At 50.9% G+C, this 15,187-nt stretch overlaps 1 protein-coding gene across 3 annotated transcripts in view; it reads left to right on the plus strand.

Moving 5' to 3' along the window:
* The window catches only part of JAZF1 (JAZF zinc finger 1), a 338,636-nt gene that overhangs the window by 316,515 nt on the left and 6,934 nt on the right, over positions 1-15,187 (plus strand). For all 3 annotated transcript variants that reach the window (NM_001315730.1, XM_085004791.1, XM_085004790.1), the window contains 1 exon segment: positions 13,441-13,610. In NM_001315730.1, the coding sequence (NP_001302659.1) occupies positions 13,441-13,610 (170 nt within the window).

Raw genomic sequence — 15,187 nt, forward strand, 5'->3', positions numbered from 1 at the left:
TAATGGAATCCACTTTATGCATGTTAAATCATGCAGTCTTCACAGTAGCGCTATGACATTAGTTCTGGTGTTTTTCCATTTTACAGATGAGGCAGTGGTGGAAAGTGGTGGAACTACAGGTCTGAGGGCACCGGATGCTAATAGCACGGCCAGAATCCTAATACGGGCAGCCTGCTTCCAAGCCCCTGAAGCACCTGCCTTACATGCAGCCTCATACCAGGGTTCGGCTGGTTTCTGTACTTCTGCTAACCAGGTTTCATGTGTGTATTTATATCACAGACTGCGATCCCTCATGGCTTCATCATTGCCCCTTTCATGTCACCAAATACAGATTGTCGTGTGCGTTACATAAGCATAATCACGAAGCACAAGAATGCACGTTATGTGCAAGTGCCTGTGGGCGTTGTGTCATGTGATTCCATCCCTCCCGTGCACGGGGCCTCTGCCATGGATTCCTGTCTTCCCTCAGGGACGGGCTGAGCCCTGCTCAGGCCAGGCACTGTGCCAGGTGCTGGGGTCTGCGGGGAGTTAGGAGAACAGCCTAGCCTCGAAGAAGTCACCCTCCAACAGGGCTCTCCCAGGGGGCCCACGAGGGTGCCAGGCTAGACGAGTCTGCCAGCCGACCTTGGACGCGCCCAGCCCCTGCTCTGGGCTTCCTTGTGGCTCCTTTCCAGCACCCGGCAGGCGTGATTCAGGCCACTTGCCCCTCGCAGGCACCTGCTGGCCGGCCAGCCCTCCTTAGCTCGGCTGCAAGAGTCGAAACTTTTTTTTTTATTTATTTATTTTTTGTCTTTTTGCTATTTCTTGGGCCGCTCCTGCGGCATATGGAGATTCCCAGGCTAGGGGTCGAATCGGAGCCGTAGCCACCAGCCTACACCAGAGCCACAGCAACGCGGGATCCGAGCCGCGTCTGCAACCTACACCCCAGCTCACGGCAACGCCGGATCCTCAACCCACTGAGCAAGGCTAGGGACTGAACCCGCAACCTCATGGTTCCTAGTCGGATTCGTTAACCACTGCACCATGACGGGAACTCCAGAGTCGAAACTTTGAGAACCCATTCTCTTTGGCAGCCTGATGACAGCTGGTTATAGAGTTCAGGTACCATGCAGGACTCTTTAATTCAGCAGGAGGACCCTGAGTGACTCGGGGCCATTTCTTAAAATGATTCGCCCATCCCACAAGCATTGGCTCTCATTGAAAATATTCAAAAAAGAATGTGAGGTGTCGTGGTTTGAGAAGACCGCCGAATCAACTGTCTTCATGCTTTCTCTCGCCTGTGCCTTTCAGGGTGATTCCCTGTGTGTGCCCTCCTGGTGCTCCTGAGGTCAGCTTGCCGGTTGGGTGACAGGTGCCTGCTAGCTGATGCAAGGGCTTCTTGACGGGGACGAAAAACCACCTTTCTCTTCCACTTTAGGCTGTTCCACACCCTGTGTGAGTGTTGGTTAAAATTGTTTGGTGATTTCTTCCCCCTCTGGATGGAAGCTGGTTCTTTTAGAAAGAAGTCCTGTAAATGAGATGCTGATGGTCAGATGGCTTTATGCTTTCTTCCTGTGACACCGAGAGCAATTTTTGCACTGAGACGCATACCTGCAACAGGGGTTTACAAACACATCGTAACGCTCTTATACTTTGTATTCCATTCTGTCCTTTTGTTTTTAAACGCTAACTGTGCCCCTCGAAATTGATTTCATGGCCCACTTAACGAGTCACAATCTGCAATTTGAAAATGCTAGGACTCTGCCCTGGAAATAGGCCTTAAGAGTTGCCTGTTGCCACCGGAAACCTTTATGTTAAATCTCCTTGAATCTTGAGCAGCCACGGGAAGGCCTTTTGATCTCCCACAAAGGTAAAATAGTGGAACTGATGAGGAGGGAGGAGAAATGGGGGCGGTGATGTCTCAGAAATCCTCAGGACTGAAGGGGTGGTGGTGTCTCTTATTGCTCAGTTTTTTTCCTGAAAGATAACCAGGATATGGGACCAAGAAAGGACACACTGTTTTCTCATGCTTTTTGAGCAGTTTCCTTCTCTTCTCCCCGAGATGGAGAGCTAGGAAATTAGGTACCAAAACTCAGGCTTAGGAACAAGCTGCAGAGTTGGACCCAAACTGAGTAGGTGAGAGGAAAGTCCAGAAGGGCTTCTTTGATGTCTCAAGGAGAAAGAAGCAAAGGATTCAGAGGCATAATAAGAAACGGTTGAGGGGAAAGAGGCTAGGTGTTTTTTTTCCTAGGTGTTTGTTTCTTTTCATCTTTTTCTGAGAATGTTCTTACCCTTGCTCTGTGGAATTGTTTTAAACTCTGAATGCCCACTTTTTAGAAGATGCCAGTTTCCATAGCCTTGACCTTGACCTCAGATTAGATCATCGGCCATGGAATTGGAGCAGCAGCTTCCTCCTCCCTGACAGTGGAAGGAGCCAGGAGGAGAGTCAGAGCCTCTCCGAGCACAGCTTAGCCCTTCAGTGACCATGGTCACATCACCGTGGCCAGGTGGCCGTCAGGGCTACACTGTTCTGGCTCAGTCCCCACTCTGCCCACACATCTAGCTGGTTTGGCAGGTGGCCCTGCATGTAGTGAGCCCCAAATAAGTGTCAGCTGCCCTTATGATGACAGTGGTGGTGAGGAGAGGAGGAGGCTGCAGATGAGAAGGATGACAGCAGCTGCAGAGGCTAATGAAATGGCGTTTACTAACTCCAAGGACAACAAAAATGTGATCATAGTTCACTGGTGTCATAAGAATGCAAACATTGAATAACAATGAAGCCAAACATCATAATGAAATTCTGCTCGGAGGAGGGTTGGGAAATATGTAAAGGATCAGAATTCTTAGTTTGCATAGCGGGACGTCAAAAGATACCCCAGACTGAACTTCAGGAAAGAGCAGTAGCGGCCTGATGTTTAAAAATGGGGAGGAGTTCCTGTCATGGAGCAGCAGTGAGTGAATCTGACTGGCATCCATGAGGACGCAGGTTCAGTCCCTGGCCTCGCTCAGTGGGTTAAGGATCCGGCATTGCTGTGAGTGAGCTGTGCTGTGGGTAGCAGACGTGGCTCGGTTCCTGCATTGCCATGAGCTGTGGTATAGGCTGGCACCTACAGCTCCCATTCGACCCCTAACCTAGGAACCTCCATATGCCGTGGGCGTGGCCCTAGAAGGCAAAAAAATAAAAATGGGGAGTAAATCCAGGTAAAAGACTTATAAGCGGTTGCCATGGGGGAGCGGGGGGGGGGTGCAGAACAGGGGCCTCCTCTTTCATGTTATACCCTCATAGAACTCTCTTTTTATTGTGTACAATGATGGCTTTGATTAAAGAGAAGAAATTTTAATTAAAAAATGATCATGGAAAAATACCAAAAGGGCAAAGGAGACCACCTAAGGGGATTTCTGCTGGCCAAGTTGGTATGATAATGACTGATAATTAACTAATTGAATCAGTGAAAAAAAAATCAATGCGTCCAAAATGATACTTAACCTGGGGAAATTAAAGTGTGCCTCAAAGTAGCTATAATATAAGGACAGTGGAAATAAAAGGATTTGCTTATATTTCTATAATTTTGATCCGTTGGGAGCGTCAGCATAGATGGGGGTTGCATCCTTCTGTAAAGTAGATGTCTGCCCATAAAACATAGGTGTTGTTTTTCTCTACCTCCATTAGCAGATTGGCAGGGCCTTGTGAGTAAGCCCCCTGGCTGCAGGAAGCATAGGAGAGACCAGCCAGCCTGGTCCCACACAGGTGGAAGAGGCCCTGAGCTGGAGGGGGTTGCAAGACGGGGGAAGAGCTGTGTGGCTAGGGAGGATCCCTGGTCCCTGGGAGATGCGATCTCCAGTGGTCCTGGGAATTATATTGAAGGCATCATATGGCAAGAAAGACAGGCAGGAGTTCCTGTCATGGCGCAGCAGAAATGAATTCGACTAGGAACCATGAGGTGTTGTGGGTTGGATCCCTGGCCTTGCTCAGTGGGTTAAGGATCTGGTGTTGCCATGAGCTGTGGTGTAGGTTGCAGACCTGGCTTGGATCTTGAGTTGCTGTGGCTTTGGTGTAGGCTGGCAGCTGCAACTCCAATTAGACCCCTAGCCAGGGAATCTCCATATGCCGTGGGTACGGCCCTAAAATGCACACACACAAAAAAAAAGACAGACAGACAGAGCCTTTAAAAATCCTGTTGTGAAATAAGCAAACCTTGAGTGAAAAACCCAGGCATCCAGCCCAGGAAATGCAGGCTCACTCTGGACTCCTCTTGCCCTGATGGTCCTTATCAAGGGTCAGGTGGTCGACTCCTCAGAACCCCCACCTTCCACTGGCCGACATCAGCTCCTCTTTCAACAGATTCTCGTAACCCCAGAAAGGTCAAAACCAAGGGTGGAAATAATGAAAAAGTAAATCTGTAGGACCATGTTGTATAATAGGTTAAATATAGGGTTTGTGGTCATTGTGATCATTTGCATCATCTGTCTGTTTTTAAGATACGAAGCTTATCTACTTAAATGGTAAAAGGGTATAACTTTGTTGAAATGCGTAGAATCTAAATTTGTAATCAGCACCTAAACATGTAGGTACATTCTTTTTGGTGTTTTTGGTCACCCCTCAGGATATGGATGTTCCCAGGCCAGGGATCAGATTCGAGGGACAGTTGAAATGTATGCGACCCCAGATACTTATCCCCCTGTGCTGGGCCAGGGATCGAACCTGTGTCCCAGCAGTCCAGAGACTCCGCCCATCCTGTTGTGCCGCAGCAGGAATGCCACATTCTATTTTGTAGCTTCTGTTTTTATTTATCAAATAGTATCTGAATGATCAGAAACATTTGTTAGATTTATAGGCGTAAAAATTTAGCACTAAACCAAGTACGGTTGACCCTTGAGCACGGAGGGGTTAGAGGCACGAACCAACACAGCGGTAAATCCGAGGAGAATTTCTGGTTGGTCCTTTGTATCCACATCTCCGTATCATGGATTCAGTTAGCCAAGGATTGTGTAGTACTGCAGTGTCGATTACTGCAAAAACCTGCCTGTAAGTGGACCCATGTAGTTCAAACCTGTGATGTTCAAGCGTCAGCTGTGTAAGTAGTTGTTTTCTTTTTTTTTTAAAGGCCTGCAGATAGTAAAGATTCAAGCAGCTATGACATGGGGTAAGGTCATGACAGAGCGGTGGGCTGCTGCTTGCTGTGGGAAGCCCTTGGAGGGTTTTAAGCAGGCAAGTGAGATCATCCAATTTCTTTTCCTTTGTTGGAGACTATAGGAGGTCACGGGTGGAGGCTGTGTAGTCTTGGGTCCCTTCCATCGCTAGAGCCTGTGAAGGGTATTCCCTCATTCAGTCATTCAACAAACATAAGTCTGTTGGCTCCTTAAATGCAGGCACTGCCCTGAGCCCTGGGGTCATCACCAAAGATAATGACTGAGAGCCTCCTAATCTATCAGGCAGTGTGGAGGCCTGTGAGGGAGGCATCAGTTTGGACTGGGAGAACCAGGAATAGCCCCATCGTTAAGGAGGGGACAGGGGAGCATGACATTCTAGGGGTGAGCTGAGCCCAGGAGCGAGGAGGTCAATTTGTGAGGCTTGGCGATGGTCCCCGGAGCCGTCAGTGCGCCTTCGTTCCGAATCACACGTGGCCAGTGCATTTAGACTCCTGTTCCTTCAGCTCGTATAAAGTGGGTCAGTACCAATTAAAGCTAATTTATAATGATAAGTCTATAAGGCAGAAAGGCAACTCCTTGCTAATGTATTTGTCAGAATTTGACACCCTGGGAGAGTTTTAATTTGCTGTCACTGCAGTTATCACTTGGGCATGAATATTAATGATCTGTGTTAAAAGAAAAATGTGGCATATTGGGTTTCTGGAAAAGGTTGACTTATTTTTAATCTAATCTATGTGTCATGGTGTTTATGAATACAAAGAATGAGAACACATAGGTGCTAAAATGGGTCGGCGCACTCTTCCCAGAGGAAAAAAGTGAGCAGAGGGCAGAGGCAGTGGACGGAGGCTGCAGGGGAGGGGACAGGACTGGCAGTGGCTGCTTTGGCAAGGGAGGCTGAGCTGGGCGAGGCGCTTGGCAGGCTCTTGGGCCGGGCGGTGGGGTCCTCCAGGTGGCTGGTTACGGACGCCCCTGTGTACAGGGCTCTGGACCCCAGCTGCCCGTGCGAGTCGTGAAACCAGCTCTGATTTTTCCTCCCTTGGCTGATAAGCAGAAGGAACGTCGCAGCAGTCCTGTCAAATCCTAGCTACTGGGTTCTGCTCATTTCCCAAACGGAAATGCTGACGTCAGCTCTTGGGGCCACCCAGAGGCACCTCTCTCAGCCACTGTCCTGCCCACCTCGGGCCCCCACCCTGGGGAATGTACAGCCGAGGAGGACGACAGTGGGAAATTCAGCCCACGGAAGATGAGTGGCAGCCACTACCTCCCTGTGACGGTGCACGTGAAATTACATTTTCTGGTAGAAACCCTACCATTGGTGAATGTCAGTTTTAAATCGATTAATACTGCCTGTGATTCAGAAGCGCTTGGGAAAAAACAACAATTCATGGAGATTTTCTTCAAAAGCCTGGACTGCCACCACCCAGGAGGGCAGGGGCTCACCCACTCGGCTGGAGGGGGCCAGCCCCACACCTCCCGCAAGCTCACAGGCCCTTCACGTGTGGCTAGGACACCCCCTGTGTGTCCGTCCCCCTCCTCCCTAGCACTTCCCAGGCTCTGCTCCGCATGTCACATCTTTCTATCCCTCCATCAGGGATATTCCATGTGAAAAGAAATCAGAGGGGCATAGACTTCGAAGGCCCAGACCAGGCCTGCTTGGTTCTAGTCAGGATTCCTTGAGCACGGCCCTCACCTCCTGAACCTCAGTCTTTGGGGAAATTAACTTTGGTGCCATGGAAAGCACCTCTCCCAGGGCCAGGCTCACAGGAGCCACCCCCTGCCCACAGCTAAATGGCAGAGGCATCGCCTCCTAACTCCTTCTGGTACCGGAAATGCATGTTGAAAGCAAAGTTCGCTCATTTATAGGCAGCTACAGTTATTTTTATTTTGTTGTTTTGTCTTTTCTAGGGCTGCTTCCTCAGCATATGGAGGTTCCCAGGCGAGGCGTCCTTTCAGAGCTGTTGCTGCTGGCCTATACCACAGCCATAGCAATGCCACAGCAATGCCAGATCTGAGCCGTGTCTGCTACCTGCATCACAGCTCACGGCAATGCCAGATCCTTAACCCACTGAGCAAGGCCAGGGATTGAACCCGCAACCTCATGGTTCCTCATCGGATTGTTTCTGCTGCACCACAATGGGAACTCCCAACAGTTTTTATTTAAAAAAAAAAAAGAACAGAAAGAAAGAAATCCAGGTAGGCACTGGTAAGTTTAGATGTAGAAGTAAGTGCCAGAATTTAAGGAAAAAATCATTTCAAGCAAAAGGAGGCCACATCCAGAAAGCAGGCGTGTGGGCCAACGTGCCTCCGTGCGTTCATTGGGTCTTCCCATTCTGCCCGTTAGCACAGGAAAAATGACAGGGCTTAAGGGCACCCTGACGTTGGGCAGAGCCTCGAAGCCGTGGGACCTTGGAACCAGAGCATCAGCAAACACACTGACCACCCTAACGAAATAATTGCTTGGCTGAATCCCCACTGGCACCTTCACCCAGCCCCCCTGGCCGCCCCGCCATCCTGACTGTCCCCCGGCCTTGTGGCTCCCCTGAGAGGCAGATCTTTGAAGGTGTTCTCTCTTCCAAGGGAACGGGGTCATCAAAATTAGCGACCTGGGAGTTCCTGCCGTGGCTTAGTCGATTACAGCCTCAGCCAGTATCCAGGAGGACGTGCTTTCGATCCTGGCCTTGCTCAGCGGGCTAAGGATCTGGCCTTGCTGCATCCCGAAGAAGCCTCGTCCTTGGGGTTTGCATCTGCTTTTCTTTGTTAAGGCCCTCAGGATCTTTCTTTCTTTCTTTCTTTCTTTTTTTTTTTTTTTTTTTAAGGCCCACACCCACGGTACATGGAGGTTCCCAGGCTCCGGGTTTAATTGGAGCTACAGCTGCCAGCCACAGCAACAGGGGATCCGAGCCGCGTCTGCGACCCACACCACACCTCACAGCAATGCCAGGTCTTAACCTGCTGAACAACCTGCGTCCTCATGGATCCTAGTCGGGTTTGTTAGCGCTGCGCCACGATGGGGACTCCAGACCTTCTCTTTCGGGTGAGAAAGCTTTCCTCGGGCCTTCGGGACAGTCAGTGTGGGAAGCAGGTTTCTGTTTTGTGATTGAGCGCTTGTCCCTTTCAGTTGGCGTGACCAAGGCTTAGGGCTGACTTGTCCTATAGGTCAGGGAGGGGAGAGGCGGGGAGAGATGAAGATGAACGGGTCCTCGCCTTTCCGAGCTAGAATCCTGAGCCAGGAGCCCCAGGATGGCTGAGCACCTCTAACTTCCTTGACGCGTACCTGAGTGTGGGGTCCAGCGCTTGTTAAGTTAAGCCTTCCAATTGCAATGCTGACTCCCGACCCAGTGCGCCCCAACCCAGCTTTCTAGGAGGACACCTGCCAGGCTGCCTGTGGCCTAGATGCCTCCTCTGGGCCCCAAGGGTTCTGTGACTCACACTCTCCAGAGTCCTTTCTTCCCGCCTCCCTGCTCCATTTACTTAAAACTACAGATAGGGGTTGAGGGTCTTTTTCCTCTTTGACACAGAGGAAATACGTTTTATCAATTTTTTTTTCCCTTCTTCAAAGAATGAAGGAGAAGGAGTTCCCATTGTGGCTTAGTGGGTTAAGAACGTGACATGGTGTCTATGAGGATGCAGGTTCCATCCCTGGCCCCACTCAGTGGGCCGGGGATCTGGAGTTGCTCCCCTTGGACCTCTGGCCCCAGGAAGTTCTAAATGCCACGGGCATGGCCCTAAAAAGAAAAGAGAAAAACAAAGGGAAATGAGGCAGAAGTTAACATGTATGGATTCTGGGCGATGTGGGCTCAGAACTAGAAGCTCGTCCTCGCTCCGTCTCTGGCTGGAGCCGGTTGCTGACGGGTCGGGCTCTCAGGGGGCCTCAGAGTCACGTGCTCACTCAGGCTTGGGATGAACGTGAGTATCCACGCCTTCAGGCCCCTCCGCTTCCCCTGGAACAACCCAAGGGCTCATTTCAATCCCACAGCCTCAAAGCTGGCTGGGATGGGGCCCGTCTGACCCTCTGGCTGCCTGACAGCAGTGGGCTCCAGAGTGAAGGCCCAAGACGGCAGAGGAGGGGGAGGAGGGAAGTAGGAAATCTTTACCAAGAATTTCTTGTAGTAACACATCTATTTATTAAATGATTTTGTCTTCACCCTCTTATCTGTGTATCTGTTTCCTATCATAGTATATGAGTAGATGTGTCTCATTTATGTAAGTGTATTCACACGCACCTCCCGGGAGGCAGGGCTCACAGCTTCTGATCGATTGGCATGTAGGATCGAAGAGCTGGGAGATGGCTGCCAGGAGCGCCAGCCTCGCTCCATCCCGTGGCCCCTAAATGGGGGCAGAGGGCGGGATTCTCTCAGCAAAGGGCTGGCGTGTGCTGAGAATCCCTTCATTCAGAAGCTCCTTTTGCGGTGGCCGATGAAGCAGAGATGGAAGATGAACCAGGCTGGGTGGGCTTCTCTCCTTGGAAAGACATGAGGAAACGAGCAAGGCAAGGCAGAGAAGGTGGGCCCAGATGGTTTTGTAACTAACGCTGTAACTTCCGTTTCAGATTAGCTCTTCCTTGGGTTCAAAGATGTTCAAAAAGCGACTTAGAGCAGTAGGCTTTTTGACCTTGGATGTTTTCTGCAGGACACTGTGGGCCCTGCCGGCAAGTTTTGCAGACGAGCCCCAAGCCCTTGCCAGCATCTGAGCCTGTGTGACTTTTTGGAACCACTGCAGCCCCCGGGCCTGCAGCAGGCCCTCTGGCTACAGAACAAAGGACCCACAGCACAGCTGGGGACATTCCTCGTGTCTGATGACAGGGTCATGTTTGGGGTACAGGAACCCAAGCAGCAGTAGATCCCCCCACTCCTCTGTTGTTAAAAAAAAAGTGGGTACGAGAGAGAGAGAGAAGAGAGGATGAAATGAACTTATGTGACCTTTGCCTATGTATTTACCGAATACTTCTTTCATGCTAACCCTATGCGATTGTTCTAAATACTTTTAAAAACAGGAACTCAATTGCTCTTCACAACAGCCTTAAGAGATGGTAGTTTTATTAGCCCATTTTACAGATGAGGAATCTAAAGCTCAGAGAGGTAACATCACTTGCCTGGGGTCACGCAGCCTGTTGGCGGCAGCGCCGGGGCTCACATGGGCTCCCAGCGTGGCTTCTGTAGCGCTCTCTGCACAGCACCTCTCCTGACACGGAATCCTTCTTGTATGTTTTTAGTGGAGATTCCCAAACCTATCAGAATTATCTTACCTATTGTCTAGTTTCACAACAGGCCTTTCTAAAACCAGTATTATTTTACATGTAATAAGTAGTACCATTGCAAAAATGATACCATGCTGTCTTCTGTTTTTTTGAGCACTTCCTATGCGCGGAACCTCCTGTGCCAGGTGATCTATAGACAGTAATTCTTTTTTAAAATTTATTTTTGTATTAGAGGATAGTTGATTTACAGATTGTCGTGCCAATTTCTGCTGTACAGCGTAGTGACTCGGTTATATATGCCTTCTTTTTCTCCTGTTGTTCTCTGACGTGTGCCATCCCGAGAGACTGGATATGGTTCCCTGTGCTGTGCAGGAGGACCTCGTTGCTTCTCCATGCTAAATGTAATAGTTTGTACCTTCCAACCCCAAACCCCCCATCCATCCCACTCCTTCCAATGAACAGACCCTAATTCCAGTCCTTAAACTGCCAGGAAGAGGTGTTCCCCCATTTCACAGGAGAGAAAGTAGAAGCCAGGTAGCTTGGTCACTCAGCTGACAGTGTCCAGCCAAGGCCTGACCCCAAGGCTGTGCGTTGCTTGGCTTTGATGTGGGACAGAACTAAGTATAAACAGATCCTTCTTGATCCCCATCCAAGGGACACAGTTTCACAAAGCAAAGGACCTTGTGCTGTGCTGATGACAAGGATGCCCGGTTTGTACGCCTGTTGTCCCCATGCTGGCTTTCACTCACCGAAGCATCCTGACACCCTGACATATCCAGTAAATCAATGGTCCCCCTACCTGCCCGCCTTGGAACTAGAGGCCGCGTAGTTTCCGGGAGACTGAGTCCACAGCATCAACCCCCAGCCCCGGCCCCTTGGATCCTGGAGAGTCTGGCTGTTTTGACTTCTGCTGGGCTTTGTTAAGCCCCTGGTTGGTCTGAGTGCCCCCCCCACCCCCGCCCAGTTGTAAATGTTGTGAGATTCCTGATATTCAGGTGAACCAATTAGCCCAGTTAGATGGGTACATTAGTGGTTCTCACTTTCTCAGGTCCTGCTGAAGGAGCTTTGCAGAATAGCATGTATAGTTTTCTAATAAGCAATTTCCAGGGCACGGCACATGACATCTGTTTAAGAGGGAAGTGTCCCAAATAGCACCCTCCTTAAAAGCAGCTTTCACGACTTGCTCCAGGACCGGCCTAAGGACGTGGCAGGGTAGTACCCCTGTGATGGTGTCACAGGAGCCCTTCCAAACGGGGTCTCTCATTCCTGGGGGCTCCAGCCAAGTCCAGCAGGGCTTAGGGAAACCCACGCTGAATGCTGTTTTTGCCCAATTGCCTTTCTGCGCTGCCTGCATTTCTAATCAGGCTTCAAAATGGGCTGCTTTGAATTCGGAGAGTGGTAGGTGGTGGAAGATCCGCAATGTGGCGGGGGTTGAGAGACACCCCCACCCCCACCCCCACCCCAGAGAGCTGCTGGCGCTGGAGGCCTGGCAGCTACGTGGGCAAAGTGACTCCCTTAATAGCTAACTGAGAACACACAGGCTCTTGACCCTGGCAGGGCTCGATTTCCTCGGAGGTACGGAAGTGACAGTCATTGCCACCTCCCAGGGTCACCGAGGATTAGGTGAGACGAGGCATCGAACGTGCCTGAAACATACGAGGCCCTCATTCACCTTCCTCCCTGGATCCTTTGCAGTGTTCACCTCCAATGCTGGCGTCCCTCCTGTTCCTGGCTCACCTGGCTCTTCAAACAATCTTATTAATGCCTATTAAAATGAAACCCAATAAAAGTGCCAATATTTGGTGTTGAAATAATTGATGGAGCAGAGGGAGCCCAAGGAGCACCCCGGCAGGCCCCTGGTGCAATTTAGCCTCACACCTGGGGGATGAATTTCACAACTGTAATTGCTACCATGTAATTCTTATTAATGTTGTGCCATAATTCCTATTTATTCCACGGGGCTTGTAAATGCATTAGGACTTGTCAACATATTATTTTACACTGTTTATGATCTGTAGAATTATGTCCTTCAGGGTTGTATTGTGCAAAAGCTCCAAATAAATGGCCACGGACGTCGTTAAAGAGCCAGAAGGGGCAGCTTGTTGAAGCAGTTCTCCATCCCCGCCAAGAAGTCGCCGAGGCAGGGGTTTTTAACATTTTTTTCCTTTCCTTTTTTGGCCGCCCCTGGCAGATGGAGTTCCCTGGCTCAGATCTGAGCCACAGTTGTGCTCTCCACAGCAACACCAGATTCTTGAACCCGTTGTGCCAGTCCGGGGAGGGACCCTGCAGCCTGGTGCTGCAGAGACACCCCCGTGAGGCAGGAACAGCGCGAACTCCCAGCGAGGCAGATTTTTAATTCAGTCCCAAGCAGAACCCTTGCCCTCAGAATCCCCGCGTCCGTCTGAGCTGTCTGCTGTGACAGCTCAGGCCTCCCTCCGAGACAACGCTGTGTGTGGCTGAAAGGCAGGTGCCGTTCCCTGGAGACAGGTGTTCGATCCTCCTCAAGCTAGACCTGCATCCTGACAGGGACCCTGCACCCTCGGAGCTCTGGGCATTTCTGGCCCCCTTCTCCCTTGCTTGGGGTAACCCCTTTCAGTCCCAAATTTCTTCATCGTCTTCAGCTCAGCCTATAACGAAAAAGATCTGCAATTAATTCCCACTGAAGTGTAAATGCCCAATGAATGAAAAGCTTGTTCGCACAGATTTTTGTATTTACTACACCAATAAAGCATCAATCTAAGGGACAGAATTCTGTCCACTGGAATATCAGGCGTGTGGGGTGCCTGCGTGGTGAGGGGGGCATCTGTCATGGTTGGTTGGTTGTGGTTTTAGCCTCCAAGCCTTCCCAGCACCTTTGCCTCCACAGGCTGGCCTGCCACAGAATCACGTTGAAGTTCTGGCACAGCTCATTCCTCTCCGTGAATGTGGGAATGCAGAGATTCCCCCAGGGAGTCCTAGGGGCTGATGCGCCCGTGGTCCCTCGGCGCCTGGGATGCTCTCTCCCAGGCAGCAGGGGCTGCCTGTCCCGTCTGCGGTGGCTCCTGCCCTGCAGGGTGAACCTGTAGGGACCAGGCTGCTCCTGACATCCTTGCGTTTCTCCTCTGGCCCCGCAGGCAGTGAGTACGACGAGGAGGAGGTGGATTACGAGGAGTCGGACAGCGATGAGTCCTGGACCACAGAGAGCGCCATCAGCTCCGAAGCCATCCTCAGCTCCATGTGCATGAACGGAGGGGAGGAGAAGCCTTTCGCCTGCCCGGTTCCTGGATGCAAAAAGAGATACAAGGTAAAAGAAGGACCACCTCACCTGGCGTAAGAGGACAGACCTGGGACGGAGTCCCGAGCCTGTAGCACCTGGGGAGAGGTGCCTGCTGTCCCATGCTGCTTGGGTGTGTGGTCCTCACTGTGACCCAGGCCTGGCCCCGGCTGCCCTCGCTCGGGTCAGGGCTGGCCCTGCTCTCTGGGCAGTAGGAGGAGTTTCCCCTTCACTGGCACAGGTGGGAGGTGTAGGCAAAAGAGATTTTTTTCCGTAGGAGGACCCTGTCTTGGGTATTCTTCAAATTCATGTCACATCAGTCAGAATATCAAATGTGTCACCTATTTGTTTGCCAAACACCTTCCCCAGGGTTGGCTCTGCAGGTGGTTCACAGAAGAGCCCTTTGAAGTCTTAAAAGCCTGCAGTCGGTTGCCAGAGCCCTTCTGGAAAGCGCTGTGGGGCATTTAGCTTCCAGCTGAGGAAGTCTTTGCCCCCGACCCCCTTCCAGCATGAAAGGACATCAAGAGAAAAGGGGTTTTGCTATTTTTCTCCTCAAACCACCTGCTTCAGCTCCAGCGTTCTCTGTGCAGACAAGAACTTGTGTCTCTGAGGGCCTGACCCTGGGTGTTAGGGCAGCCGAGGGCACTAAATTCTCTGTTAGGAAAACTCCAAAGGACAAAACAGAAACGCCCACAGCGTTCGAGTGTGGGTCCAAGCGGGCGAGGCAAAAAGCAAGTTTGCCAGCTCTCCCATGAGGGGTTAGCAGCTCCTTACAATCCGTCCGTAAGACAGAAAAATCAGAGCCTTACCTGGTGCATCGGGTGAGATGCCAGGTTACCCACAGCGCAGCAGGCTTGACTCTTTTTTAAGAAAGGCTGGAAGAATGTGTGGCAGCACGCACACTTCCCAGATTGCTCTTTCTTCAGCACGTCTCCAAACACCAAAAAAGAATCTATTTCAGTACTTTTTATACCTACTTGTGACATAAAAGCATGAAACACAAAGGTACCACAGGTCAGTGGCCCAAAGTCTCACCTGCTCTCTATGCTGGTTAATTTTATCCTATTAAGTCCAGATGTGCTTTGATATAACTAAAATGCAACCCCCAGGATGGGATGTGAGAATCCGTCAGGGCGTCATGACCTGCGTCAGGGTTAGAAGGTGTCCCCGGTGTGTATGGATGTTCTTTTGGGTCAGAATGCATGGAAATTTGGGGGTTTTTTTTGGGGGTGGGTGAGTAGGAAGGCAAGGAAATTACCTCGGGAAGCCGGGAGCCCAGGGGATTGTTGACAAGCTGGTTTTTCCTGAGGACAGCTCTGCATTGAAGAAAGAATTTCTCTGCTTCTTTCTTTCAAAGTGGAAAAAGCTGGGCAGAGACGCTGTCCCTGTGTCCTGCCTGCTCCCCGATGCTCTTTGCGTCGCCTCCACGGGAGCCGGTCCTCCCTGGGCTCCCCCCTCTCGAGGGTCCAAACACTGTTTCAAGGCCGTCTAGCACATGAGCTGTGCGAAAGGAGCAGAGCAGGGACCCAGACTGCAGCCGACCGAAAGCCAAAACGGCGTGGGAGTAGAGGGGCTGAAGAGGATGAGGCATCTCTCTTCTAGTCTCC

Source organism: Sus scrofa, chromosome 18 (genome assembly GCF_054392235.1).
Source record: "Sus scrofa isolate SSC_HxYL_T2T_F1_AM1 chromosome 18, Sscrofa_HxYL_maternal_Yorkshire_Landrace_v2.0, whole genome shotgun sequence".
Taxonomy (NCBI): Eukaryota; Metazoa; Chordata; class Mammalia; order Artiodactyla; family Suidae; genus Sus; species Sus scrofa.